General features: G+C 43.9%; 1 protein-coding gene across 7 annotated transcripts in view; it reads left to right on the forward strand.

The window, feature by feature from the left end:
• PDE3B (phosphodiesterase 3B) overlaps positions 1 to 12,498 on the forward strand; it is a 281,272-nt gene that overhangs the window by 95,791 nt on the left and 172,983 nt on the right. For all 7 annotated transcript variants that reach the window (XM_075928018.1, XM_075928022.1, XM_075928021.1 and 4 more), the window contains one exon: positions 8,410 to 8,460. In XM_075928018.1, coding sequence (XP_075784133.1) covers positions 8,410 to 8,460 — 51 coding nt within the window. The remainder of the gene's footprint in view (positions 1 to 8,409; positions 8,461 to 12,498) is intronic.

Consider the following 12,498-nt stretch of genomic DNA (forward strand, 5'->3'; position numbering starts at 1 on the left):
CTTGCCATCGCAAATGCCTCTCCTGTAGTTGTAGGAGTGCATAATTTTCTCTCCCCTTCTACAGCAGTACTGAAGAAGAGAGGCACCAGCTCAACTCAACTAGAGGAATTATGGTAATCCTGCCCTGGAAATTACAAAAATGGATTTCACAGAAGATGCTTTTTCAGTGAAAGAGAGACCATTTAATTTGCCATTCCAACCATAGTTTAAAAAGAAAGTGCAATTCTGTCCACTCTTTGGAGCGTTTTCAGGCAATTCAACAAAACTTCATGGCCAACTATATCACAGGCCAACTATATCACAGGTCACTGATTAGTCTAACCAACTATGGACATTTGATCTCCATTCTCTTCCTGTCTTGCCCCTCCCTTCCAGTCCCTCTTCAGGGATCCTTCCCACAAGATGCCCTTGCAACAGAAGGTACACAGTCTCATCCGCCTAGGACCATAGAACAAGTACCAACCCAACTACATACAGAGGAAAGGGATTCTATTACTGCTACTTTATAGCTTCCCAAACAATAGAGGGATGGGGGCCCATTTTAGACTCATATCATCTAAACAATTTACTAAGGAGGCAAAACTTCACAGTGATCACACTAGCAAAAAGAAGCCAGGCATTGGAAAAAAGAAATAGGCATTGAATCATCTCTTCCACTGCATTGATTGGGTCAGATGTCAGGGAGACAACACTGGTTATTCTCAACATACTGAATACACATCAGCCTGTGTCATTTTATTGCCCTTCCTTGCATTTGCTGATACATGCTGAACAGAAGGAAGGGGGCAGCTTTGAACCTAGTGCACTCTTTATGAGAGAGCCCTCCAATTACAGGAGTAGTCAAAAAAATAACTCAGACCTTTCACTGACAGAAAGGAATGGAGTAATTCCAGGACTGCAGGTTTCTGAACAACCATGGTAGTTATAGCAACATCCTATTTTTGGATTTAAAATGGGGGAAAAGCAGTGGATTATTATTTTCTATAAATTGTAGATACATTCATTTGCATAGCTTACATTTCTGAAAAAAGCCACAATTAGAAATATAGCCATAACTTCCAAGTTACAGTGGTATTACTGGATCCACAAGGTTTGAACATCACTAAAATGTAACAATCATTCTGTAAATTTCATTTTCTGTATGTAGTTTTTATTTTTGGTCTGAAGAACGAACAATGGATTGACGTATTTGTATCTGATAGCATCTTCCGGTTGTATTGCTGACGTATCAATGTGGTTTTTGTGGCTTTGTAAAGCTCTTTGACATAGAGGCTTGCAATCATATTCAGATAGTAACTTCTAACAAAACTTTGAACAAGAAAATATCATGTTTTCCACAAAGGCATTTTAGTTTTTTAAGTTTAGCATTTATTTTGGCTTATTGAGTTAGTGCTGTTAATCTAAGCCCTGACTAAAATATGTACAGAAAAAAAATTATTGGATGGTTTTGAAACAGAATTAGACTACTTCTGGGAAGAATAATATCATGTTAATGAGAAGTATGATAGGTTAAAGAGCAGGGAATATTAATATTTTGTACTATAAGGCAGCCTTTCTCAAACCGTGGGTCACGACCCCCAAGGGGGTCGTGAGCAACTTGGGGGGGGGGGTTGCATCTGGATTCAGTTTTTCACTTGTGACCCCTCTCTCCTGGGCTACGAAGAGCGGCAGGGCAGCGGAAGGCAGCCGCTGGCAAGTCGCGCAGCATGGCCAGGGCTGCGGGACTCCAAGAGTGCGGCTCAGCTGCAGCAGGAGACAAGGCAGCAGGAAAGTGAGGCTGGCGCAGGAGCAGACGCATGGTTGCTGGGCGACTGAACACTTCCCCAGCTGGGAGAGGGTGGGGTCCCTCATGCAGCGGGCTAGGGGATTGGGTTGGGGCAGAGGACTCGAAGGTAAATAAGGGCACATGGGGGGTCAGAGGAGGGGTCAGAGAAGACACGGGAGAGGAGTGGAGGACGGAGGAGAGGAGAGAGAGATGGAACCTAAGGGACGCGGAGTGGAAAAGAGGCATAGAGGAGAAAGAGATCGGAGGAAGGAGCTTTCAGGGGGGAGGGCTTTAAGGGATGCAAATGCCTTGAATGAACCCCAGGAGGGCAAGGAGTCTGGTGAGAAGGGGGGAGGAAGCGACCCAGGGCAGTGAGGGTGGGGCGGGGCGGATCACACAAATTCCTTTAGCATTTTAGGGGGTTGTGGTATCACAAAGTTTGAGAATCTCTGCTGTAAGGAAATAGCACATACAGGAAAATAAAAGACTCAAGCATTTTACAATGACGTACAAATAATCTGTCTTAATAATCTGTCTTAATTTTTCAGAAGCACTTTATGGACTGGGTGTGGCAATATGTCAAAAATGTCATATTTTGTTAGAGCCTGGTGCCCAAGTATAGTGGAGACATGTTCCTTTCAGTACAGAATATATAAAACATAGTGGCAGGTGTGTTTGTGTGTGGGGGAGTTATTTGCAGTGTGCTGTGCTTGTGTTTGTCTGTTTGGTTTCTTTGTTTGGTTGGTTTGTTTGTTTGAAGGAGCTTCTAAAAGGTTTGAAATCTAGAAGCCTCTGTTAATTGGCTGAGCCTCAGTCAGGGGGAGGGGCTACCAGAGCTATATAAGCCTGTAATTCAGCGACCAGGGAGAGCGCAACCAGGAACAGGTAACAGGAGAGTTTGGAGAGGGGGAGTTTAGAGGGCACGAGTGACTTGTGTCCTTCTTTAAAACCTAACTCTTAGAATAATCTATACTCCAGAAGTTTAAAAAGAATCCCAGTTTGTACTTAAACTTATTCATTACAAACATGGAGACAGAAGCCCAGCAGCAGAGTGGGGGCTATCCTGTTTATTGCATCGAGTGTAACATGTATGATTACCTGCCCTGTGGGTGGGTGGCGTATGTGTGCACCCGTTGCAAGGAGCTCCTGACCCTCAGAGACCGAGTTCGGGCTTTGGAGGACAGAGTGGCTGAACTGGAAGAGCTAAGGGAGCTAGAGAGCTATGTTGATGAGACTTTCCGGGACACTGTAGTACTGTCCCACCTCCAGTCTGAGAGCCCCAGTGTTCTTAAGGAGGATGAAAATCTCAAGGGAACAGCGCATTTAATGGGAGCAGAGGGAAACCATCCCGTAGTTGGGACCCTCCTACCAGAGGATGTTGCGGTATCCTCTTGCACTGAGGATACCTCTGATAGGGAGGGAATGCCAGCTAGGAAGAGGCAGGTGTTAGTAGTGGGTGATTCGATCATTAGAAACATAGATAGTTGGGTTTGTGATGACCGGGAGAACCGTATGGTCACTTGCCTGCCTGGTGGGAAGGTTGCGGATCTCTCGAGGCATCTTGATAGAATTATGTGTAGTGCTGGGGAGGAGCCGGTGGTCGTGGTACATGTAGGTACCAATGACATAGGGAAGGGTAGGAGAGATGTCCTGGAGGCCAAATTTAGGCTGCTAGGAAAGAGACTGAAATCCAGGACCTCTATGGTGGCGTTCTCGGAAATGCTTCCAGTTCCACGCGCAGGGCCAGATAGGCAGGCAGAGCTTCAGAGTCTCAATGCGTGGATGAGACGATGGTGTAGGGAAGAGGGGTTTAGATTTATTAGGAACTGGGGACACTTTTGGGAGAGGGGGAGCCTATACAGGAAGGATGGGCTCCACCTAAACCAGGGTGGAACCAGACTGCTGGCACTAAACATTAATAAGGCCGTAGAGCAGTTTTTAAACTAAGAGATGGGGGAAAGCCGATTGATGCGGAGATGCACGTAAATCGGAGAGCGACTTCTCTTAGAGGAGAATCCGTTGATATTCTCTAAGCTGTAGTCGGAAAGAGAAGAGGGGAGAGGGCAAACCATGGGCCAGAGCTGACAAACAACCGCATACAAAGGAATCCAATGCATCAGGGAAGGGCAGACAAATAACCAGTGGCAAATTTTTAAAGTGTTTGTACACAAATGCTAGGAGTCTGACTAATAAGATGGGTGAACTAGAGTACCTCATATTAAATGAGGAGATAGACATAATAAGCATCACTGAAACCTGGTGGAATGAGGAAAATCTGTGGGACACAATCATACCGGGATATAAAATATATAGAAAGGATAGAGCAGGCCGGGTGGGTGGCGGAGTGGCACTGTATGTGAAAGATAATGTAGAATCAAACGAAATAAAAATATTAAGTGAATCAACATGTTCCATAGAATCGTTATGGATAGAAATTCCATGCTCCAATAATAAGAAATTAGCAGTAGGGATATATTACCGACCACCTGACCAGGACAGCGATACTGACATAGAAATGCTGAGGGAGATTAGAGAGGCTACCAAAATAGAGAACTCTATAATAATGGGGGATTTTAATTACCCCCATATTGACTGGATACATGTCACCTCAGGAAGAGAAGCGGAGATAAAATTTCTCAGTGGCTTAAATGACTGCTTCTTGGAGCAGCTAGTGCAGGAACCCACAAGGGGAGAGGCAATTCTTGATTTAGTCCTGAGTGGAGTGCAGGATCAGGACCAGGATATAACCGTTACCAGACCGCTTGGGAATAGTGACCATAATATAATAACATTCAACATTCCTGTGGTGGGAAGAACACCTCAGCAGTCCAGCACCCTGGCATTTAATTTCAAAAAGGGGAATTACACAAAAATGAGGAGGTTTGTTAAACAGAAATTAAAAGGCACAGTGACTAGAGCCAAATCCCTGAAAGCTGCATGGAAACTTTTTAAAGACACCATAACAGAGGCCCAACTTAAATGTATACCCCAAATTAAAAAACATAGCAAGAGACCTAAAAAAGAGTCACCGTGGCTTAACCACCATGTAAAAGAAGCAGTGAGGGACAAAAAGGTATCTTTTAAGAAGTGGAAGTCCAATCCTAGTGAGATAAATAGAAAGGAACATAAACACTGTCAAATCAAGTGTAAACATGTAATAAGAAAAGCAAAAAAAGATTTTGAGGAACAGCTAGCCAAAAACTCAAAAAGAAATAACAAAATGTTTTTTAAGTACATTAGAAGCAGGAAGCCTGCTAAAAAGCCTGTGGGTCCCCTAGATGATCGAGCTATAAAAGGAGCAATCAAGGACGATAAAGCCATTGCGGAGAAACTAAATGATTTCTTTGCTTCAGTCTTCACGGCTGAGGATGTTGGGGAGATTCCTGAACCTGCACCGTCCTTTGTGGGTGATGAATCTGAGGAACTGTCCCGGATTGAAGTGTCATTAGAGGAGGTTTTGGAACAAATAGAAAAACTTAATGTTAACAAATCTCTGGGACCGGATGGCATTCATCCAAAGGTTCTAAAAGAACTTAAATGGCAAATTGCTGAGCTATCATCTGTGGTTTGTAACCTATCCTTTAAATCGGCTTCCGTACCTAATGACTGGAAGGTAGCCAACGTGACACCAATATTTAAAAAGGGCTCTAGAGGCGATCCTGGCAATTACAGACGGGTAAGTCTTACTTCAGTACCGGGCAAATTAGTCGAAACAATAGTAAAGAATAAAATTGTGAATCATGTAGAAGAACATAATTTGTTGGACAAAAGTCAACATGGTTTCTGTAAAGGGAAATCCTGTCTTACTAATCTATTAGAGTTCTTTGAAGGGGTTAACAAACATGCGGACAAGGGGGATCCAGTAGATATAGTATACTTGGATTTTCAGAAAGCCTTTGACAAGGTCCCTCACCAAAGGCTCTTGTGTAAATTACATGGCCATGGGATAAGAGGGAAGGTCCTTTCTTGGATTGAGAACTGGCTAAAAGACAGGAAACAAAGAGTAGGAATAAATGGTAAATTTTCAGATTGGAGAGGGGGTAACTAGTGGTGTCACCCAAGGGTCAGTCCTGGGACCAATCATTTTCAACTTATTCATAAATGATCTGAAGAAAGGGGTAAGCAGTGACGTAGTAAAGTTTGCAGATGATACCAAACTGTTTAGGATAGTCAAGACAGAAGCAGACTGTGAGGGACTCCAAGAAGATCTCACCAAACTGAGTGATTGGGCAACAAAATGGCAAATGAAATTTAATGTGGATAAGTGTAAAGTAATGCACATCGGGAAAAATAACCCCAACTATACGTACAGTATGATGGGGGCTAATTTGGCTACGACAAATCAGGAAAGAGATCTTGGAGTTATCGTGGACAGTTCTCTGAAAACTTCCACACAGTGTGCAGCGGCGGTCAAAAAGGCAAATAGGATGCTAGGAATTATAAGGAAAGGGATAGAAAATAAGACCCAGAACATCTTACTGCCCCTGTATAAAACTATGGTACGCCCACATCTTGAATACTGTGTACAGATGTGGTCTCCTCACCTCAAAAAAGATATTTTGGCCTTGGAAAGGGTTCAGAAAAGGGCAACTAAAATGATTAGGGGTTTGGAACGGGTCCCATATGAGGAGAGGCTAAAGAGACTGGGACTTTTCAGTTTAGAAAAGAGGATACTGAGGGGGGATATGATAGAGGTCTATAAAATCATGAGTGGTGTGGAGAGGGCTGATAAAGAAAAGTTATTTATTAGTTCCCATAATAGAAGAACTAGAGGACACCAAATGAAATTAATGGGTAGCAGGTTGAAAACTAATAAAAGGAAGTTCTTCTTCACACAGCGTGTTTTCAACCTGTGGAACTCCTTGCCAGAGGAGGCGGTGAAGGCTAGGACTATAATAGAGTTTAAAGAGAAGCTGGATAAATTCATGGAGGTTAGGTCCATAAAAGGCTATTAGCCAGGGGATAAAATGGTGTCCTTGGCCTCTGTTTGTCAGAGGCTGGAGAGGGATGGCAGGAGACAAATCGCTTGATCATTGTCTTCGGTCAACCCTCTCTGGGGTACCTGGTGTTGGCCACTGTCGGTAGACAGGATACTGGGCTAGATGGACCTTTGGTCTGACCCAGTACGGCCGTTCTTATGTTCTTATGTTCAGATTTTCAGCAGGTGTTAAGTGTCACAGCTATTTTGAAATCAATGAAGCTATGACAGTTTACACCAGCTAAGGATCTAGCCCATGACTCATCTCCCTACTTTGTTTTCAGACTCCCTTTAAAAAAAATCATTTATTTGTTTCTCATTTAACGAATAAGAAGTATAGCTGTCATACTCCTAGGTAATGGAAGCAGGGACAAGGAAGTCAGATATAAAGCTGTCTGTTTTGTACATGCATATACATGACCCTTTAGCTATTGTAATTTTGGGTAGCTAATTACACAGAATATTTCTTCAGGTTTTTTTGGTAGAATTGTACTATTTCTCAATGAAGGGAAAATAGTAGATACAACACAGTAGAATTTTAATAAAATATTGTCAATTGTGTCATACTAGATATAAATTCAAATTGACTTGGATAAGGACATTGTCATATGGAATGTTCACGTGTTGGAATACCTCAGCAAAATGTAGTGCTAAATGACAGTTTACTATGATGCACACATGTGGAAGACATGGATACCACTGCTATTTTTATGTTTCTGTCATAAGGAAACTTACCTATAGAGATGCTACCAAGTATAATGTTTACTACTGAAATATCAGTGAGCATATTCATAACCCCTATTGAATATTTTCGTTAGTGTTTGAGAAGAGGCAAAAAGTATAGATGAAGCAAAATTTGCTGACATTCAGTACAGGTTGGACTGTTCTGGCACCCTTGGGACCTGATCAGTTCTGAACGAGGGGATTTGCCAGACCATTAGAGGTCCCTCTCCTCCTGGCCCATACTAAATCGCTGGGGCTGGAGGTTTCTGGCTGCTGCGGAGTCAGAGCTACATGGCTTCTGCCGGCCCCATTATTGCCCGGGTGTTGGAGGCAGATCTCTGAAATAGTCAATATTTGCTCACCACCAGATTTTTCTTTTGTGGGCTTTGTGAATTGTTGCTTAAGGAGATAATTGTAGGGAAAGTATTTTTTCTAATTTGTTTCCTTTCTCTGTAAATGTATATGGTGCCACTGTGTAATCCATGTTTAACTATGCTTATAAATTATTTCCAAGAGTGCTTAGAGCTTAGCATAGGTGTCATTTTGTGTCCCTTTATAACTAGATAATTAAAAATAAAAAAGCAACATCAACACCTACTGCTTGTGACCTGTATGATGGAAGATTTTTTTTATTGTTTCCAGTCTAGCATAATTAATAAAAGAGCATGTAGTTACTTTATCAATAAAAACATATTGTTCTTAAAATATAAATCTTTTACTCTGATAGTTATTCCTATATGTGGTTCTCATACCATATCATAACTTGTGTTTTAATGTCAGCAGTTGAGACAGTGAAATGATCAGCTGAAAATAAGCCTTTCCCACCCACCAAAATTTGGAGGGAATGATTGTAAATAGCATGAATTGATCAAGATGTATTTAATTAATATGCACTTTTTGACTGCTAGCATATAATTAATTATTTATTTTGTCTCTTTCACAGATGATTCTTTGGGACTGGGACTTGAAACAATGGTATAAACCTCATTATCAGGTCAGTCTATTTTATCTGCATTGGAAAAGTTAACATTCATCTAATGAAAATGGACTTTGCGATTAAAGGATTCCATGTTGATTGGCAGATTTTAATTTTTCCACTGGAGTTTTATAGTTGTCTAAATTATTGGTATTTTAGCAGTGTAGTGATTACTCTGTCTTCCAAATTCTTGACTGCAGTTGGAAGTTTGTGAGTGCAGGTATTGCTGAGTCAGTACAATGACAATACCCTGACATTGGTGCATATGCAAGGTGACTTCCTGGGCTTGTTGAGATGTTTAGTTTGGTATTTCCCTCTGAAAGGGAATTATTTCCAATAAACACAGTATTGGGATGATAGTTTAAAATAAATAAAATTTACGAAGTGTGCTCATAATTTTATGCAGAGGTGGTAGCAGCACATGTAATTAAGATTACCTACCACTGTTTCTTACAGATTGGACCTCTCTAAACTGGAACTCTCAGATGTTCCTGGACAAAAGAGCTTCAGCGACTGGGATTACAAGGGCAGGAGGGCCAGCAGCATTTTGGCCAGCAGCCTAATGGGGCTGGGAGCCTATCTGGGCTGGTAGAGGGGCTAGGCCCTGAGAGACATGTCAGCGGTAATGGGGCCAGCGGCCAGGAGAGGAGCCCAACGGATAGGGGAGAGCCTAGAGCAGTGGTTACCAACCAGTAGATCGGAATCTACTGGTAGATCTTGGAGCCTCTGACAGGTGATCCTGCCTGGTTTGGCCACGTGGCTATCAAGTGTCAGCACTTCAACTGCTCCTCCTCCCACTGCTGCGCATCTCTGGCCCTTTGCCTTGGAGCTTGTTCCCCCAGGAGCCTCCTGTTTGCTGTGCAGCGCAGGGAAGGGAGAGAATGGGTGCTGATGTCAAAGTGCCCCCTTCTCCCACCCTGTATCTTATTTCCACAGAGCAGAGAGGGGGCATAACAGGACTAGGTGTAAAGCAAGTTTGTTAGTTGTTTTTGGGAGTGGTTCTGGGCCAGGGCAGGGGCGTGCCTGCCTTAGCCTCACTGCACCATCACCCAGGAGCCACCTGAGCTAAGCAGTGCCGAGCTGGAGTCCACGTCCTGAACCTCTACCAAAGTCATGAACCCCCATCTTGTATCCCAAAACCCACCCTAGCCCTGAGCCCCCATGCATCCAAACACCTTCCCAGAGCCTACACCTAGAACCCTTTCCAGCACCCCAGCTGCCTGCCCCAACCTCAGCTCAGAGCCCTTCACATTCCAAATCTCTTAATCCAAGATCAGAGCCTGCACCCCAACCCGCTGCCCCCCCCTGTTGGGAGGGAGGAGAATGGAGTGAGGAGGGGCGGGGCCACAGAGAGAGGCAGGGCAGAGCAGCACAAAGGAGGCGGGGCAAGGTTATTTGGGTTTGAGAGAGATCTTGGATTCCACTTAAATTCAAAATGTGATCTTTTGTGTAAAAAGATTGGATACCACTGGCCTAGAGGCTGGTAGCAGAGGGGCCAGCATTGACCTCCCCATGTCCAGCAAACTCCCTAGTTCGGGAATGGTCAGATCCCGAGGGTGCTGAACCAGAAAGGTCCAAGCTGTATAAGATCTGGTTTTCAGTTGCTTACAACTGTTGTCAAACTTCAATCATTTGGGGTACGTCTAAACTACATGGCTCCGTCGACGGAGCCATGTAGATTAGGATTATAGGCAAAGGCAAATGAAGCCGCGATTTAAATGATCGCGGCTTCATTTACATTTACATGGCTGCCGCGCTGAGCCGACAAACAGCTGATCAGCTGTTTGTCCGCTCAGCGCGCTAGTCTGGACGCTCCCATGCCGACATCAAAGCCCTTTGTCGGCAGCCCCGGTAAACCTCATCCCATGAGGAATAACGGGGCTGCCGACAAAGGGCTTTGATGTTGGCATGGGAGCGTCCAGACTAGCACGCTGAGCCGACAAACAGCTGATCAGCTGTTTGTCGGCTCAGTGCGGCAGCCATGTAAATGTAAATGAAGCCGCGATCATTTAAATCGCGGCTTCATTTGCCTTTGCCTATAATCCTAATCTACATGGCTCCATCGACGGAGACATGTAGTCTAGACACAGCCTTGGACTGCAATTTTCCATGTTGGATGTCTCCCTCAGACCATTTATTTATGTATATATTTAAGATTTCAGCTAAAATGGGTCTATCACTTCTCAGAACATGATTGTTTTGATCATGTTAAAAACTTCATATACCTCTTTTATTGATACAGTTAAGTGCTTCTATGTTTTGAAGAAGAAATTTAGCAGGAAAGTTGACCTGGCTTCAGGAGTGCGCTTTTGGCCATGTGCTCAGTAAAGGCCTCATGGAGTTTAGCAGCTGACTTACCCAAACTTTCTTTCTGTAATATTTGTGCTCCATCCGAGGACTGCATGGGCTGAGCAGAATTTTCCCTTCATGTGTTCCTCCAAGCTGCTGCAGCTCTAGAAACCGACAGCATAGAGACTGCCTTTCTGGGGCTCCTGGGGCTCTTTATATTGATGTCAGGCTGCATGAAGGCAAAGAAGGAAGCCGCCTCACTGGATTGCAGAGGAGTAAGGAATAGGGGAGGCAAAGACAAGCTATGGAAGGTGATGGGAACAGGGAGGGTAGTTGGTAACTACTTGTCAGATTTAGGACAGAGAAGAGTTGAAGAGATACAAGGGGAAGAGGCAGAAGACATGGTGAATGAGGATAGAATGATCGGTAACCAAAATCCGTAACCTTTTATAAGGTAAACTGGGAACCCAGGATTCCCGTTCCAAACCCCCAGTAATTTTTTTGCCCTTTATTGAACTTTTTCCAATCCCAGTATATCTTTTTTTAGATGAGCTGACCACATATGTACTCAGTATTCAAGATGCGGGCGTACCATGGTTTTATATAGAGCCAATAAGATGTTCTCTGTCTTATTCTCTATCCCTTTTCTAATGATTCCTGATATTATTTGCTTTTTTGATTGCTGCTGCACACTGAGCGGATGTTTTCAGAGAACTATCCACAATGATTCCAAGATCTCTCTCTTGAGTAGTTGTAGCTAAATTAGTCCCCATCATAATTGTATGTATAGTTGGGATTTTTTTTTCTAATGTGCGTTACTTTACATTTCTCAACATTAAATTTCATTTGCCATTTTGTTGCCCAATCACTTAGTTTGGTGAGTTCTATTTGAAGCTCTCCACAGTCTGCTTTGGTCTTAACTGTCTTGAGCAGTTTTATATCATCTGCAAATTTTGCCACCTCACTGTTTACCCCTTTCTCCAGATCATATATAAATAGGTTGAATAGGATTGGTCCCAATATAGATGCTTGGGGAACACCACTAGTTACCTCTTTCCTTTCTGAAAATTAACCATTTACTCCTATCCATTGTTTCCTGTCTTTTAACCAGTTATCAGTCCATGAGAGGACCTTTCCTCTTATCCCATAACACCTTACTTTACTTAAAAGCCTTTGGTGTGGGACCTTGTCAAAGGCTTTCTGGAAATCTAAATATGCTATATCTGTTGGATCCCCCTTGTCCTCGTTTGTTTACCCCCTGTGACATGCTGTATCTGTCTTGCACTGTGAAAGCTGAGCCTAATCAGGCTCACCTGACTGAAGAAGCCCTGTCCCTGCAGCCCTGCTGGGCATGCTCAGACTACAGCCCAGGTATAAAAGCCTGGAGGGAGCCTCAGTCTGGGCTGGTTTCTGAGGAGGAAGGGCGTACTGCCCGAGCTCCTGCAGGTGAGTCGCTTGGGAGACCAGATCAGGAGGCCAGCCAGTGGGGAACAGCCAGAGAAGCTTCCAGACCAGAGGAGGAGCAGCAGTAGAAGCCAGCCAGCAGAGACTGGACACAGAAGGGCCTGGCTCTGAGGACACAGGTGGGGAAGATGCTAGCAATCCTGACAGGGTAGGAGGTAGTCCAAGGCAGGGAACTGGATCCCTAAGAAGTTTAGCATGTTTCGGGCAGACTCCCTGATGATCTAGTGGTAGGACGTGTCCACCATTGACAGGGCCCTGGGCTGGGACCGGGTGGAGAGGGAGGGCCCAGGTCCCCCTACCCCA

The sequence above is a fragment of the Pelodiscus sinensis genome, chromosome 4, assembly GCF_049634645.1.
Source record: "Pelodiscus sinensis isolate JC-2024 chromosome 4, ASM4963464v1, whole genome shotgun sequence".
NCBI classification, from domain to species: Eukaryota; Metazoa; Chordata; order Testudines; family Trionychidae; genus Pelodiscus; species Pelodiscus sinensis.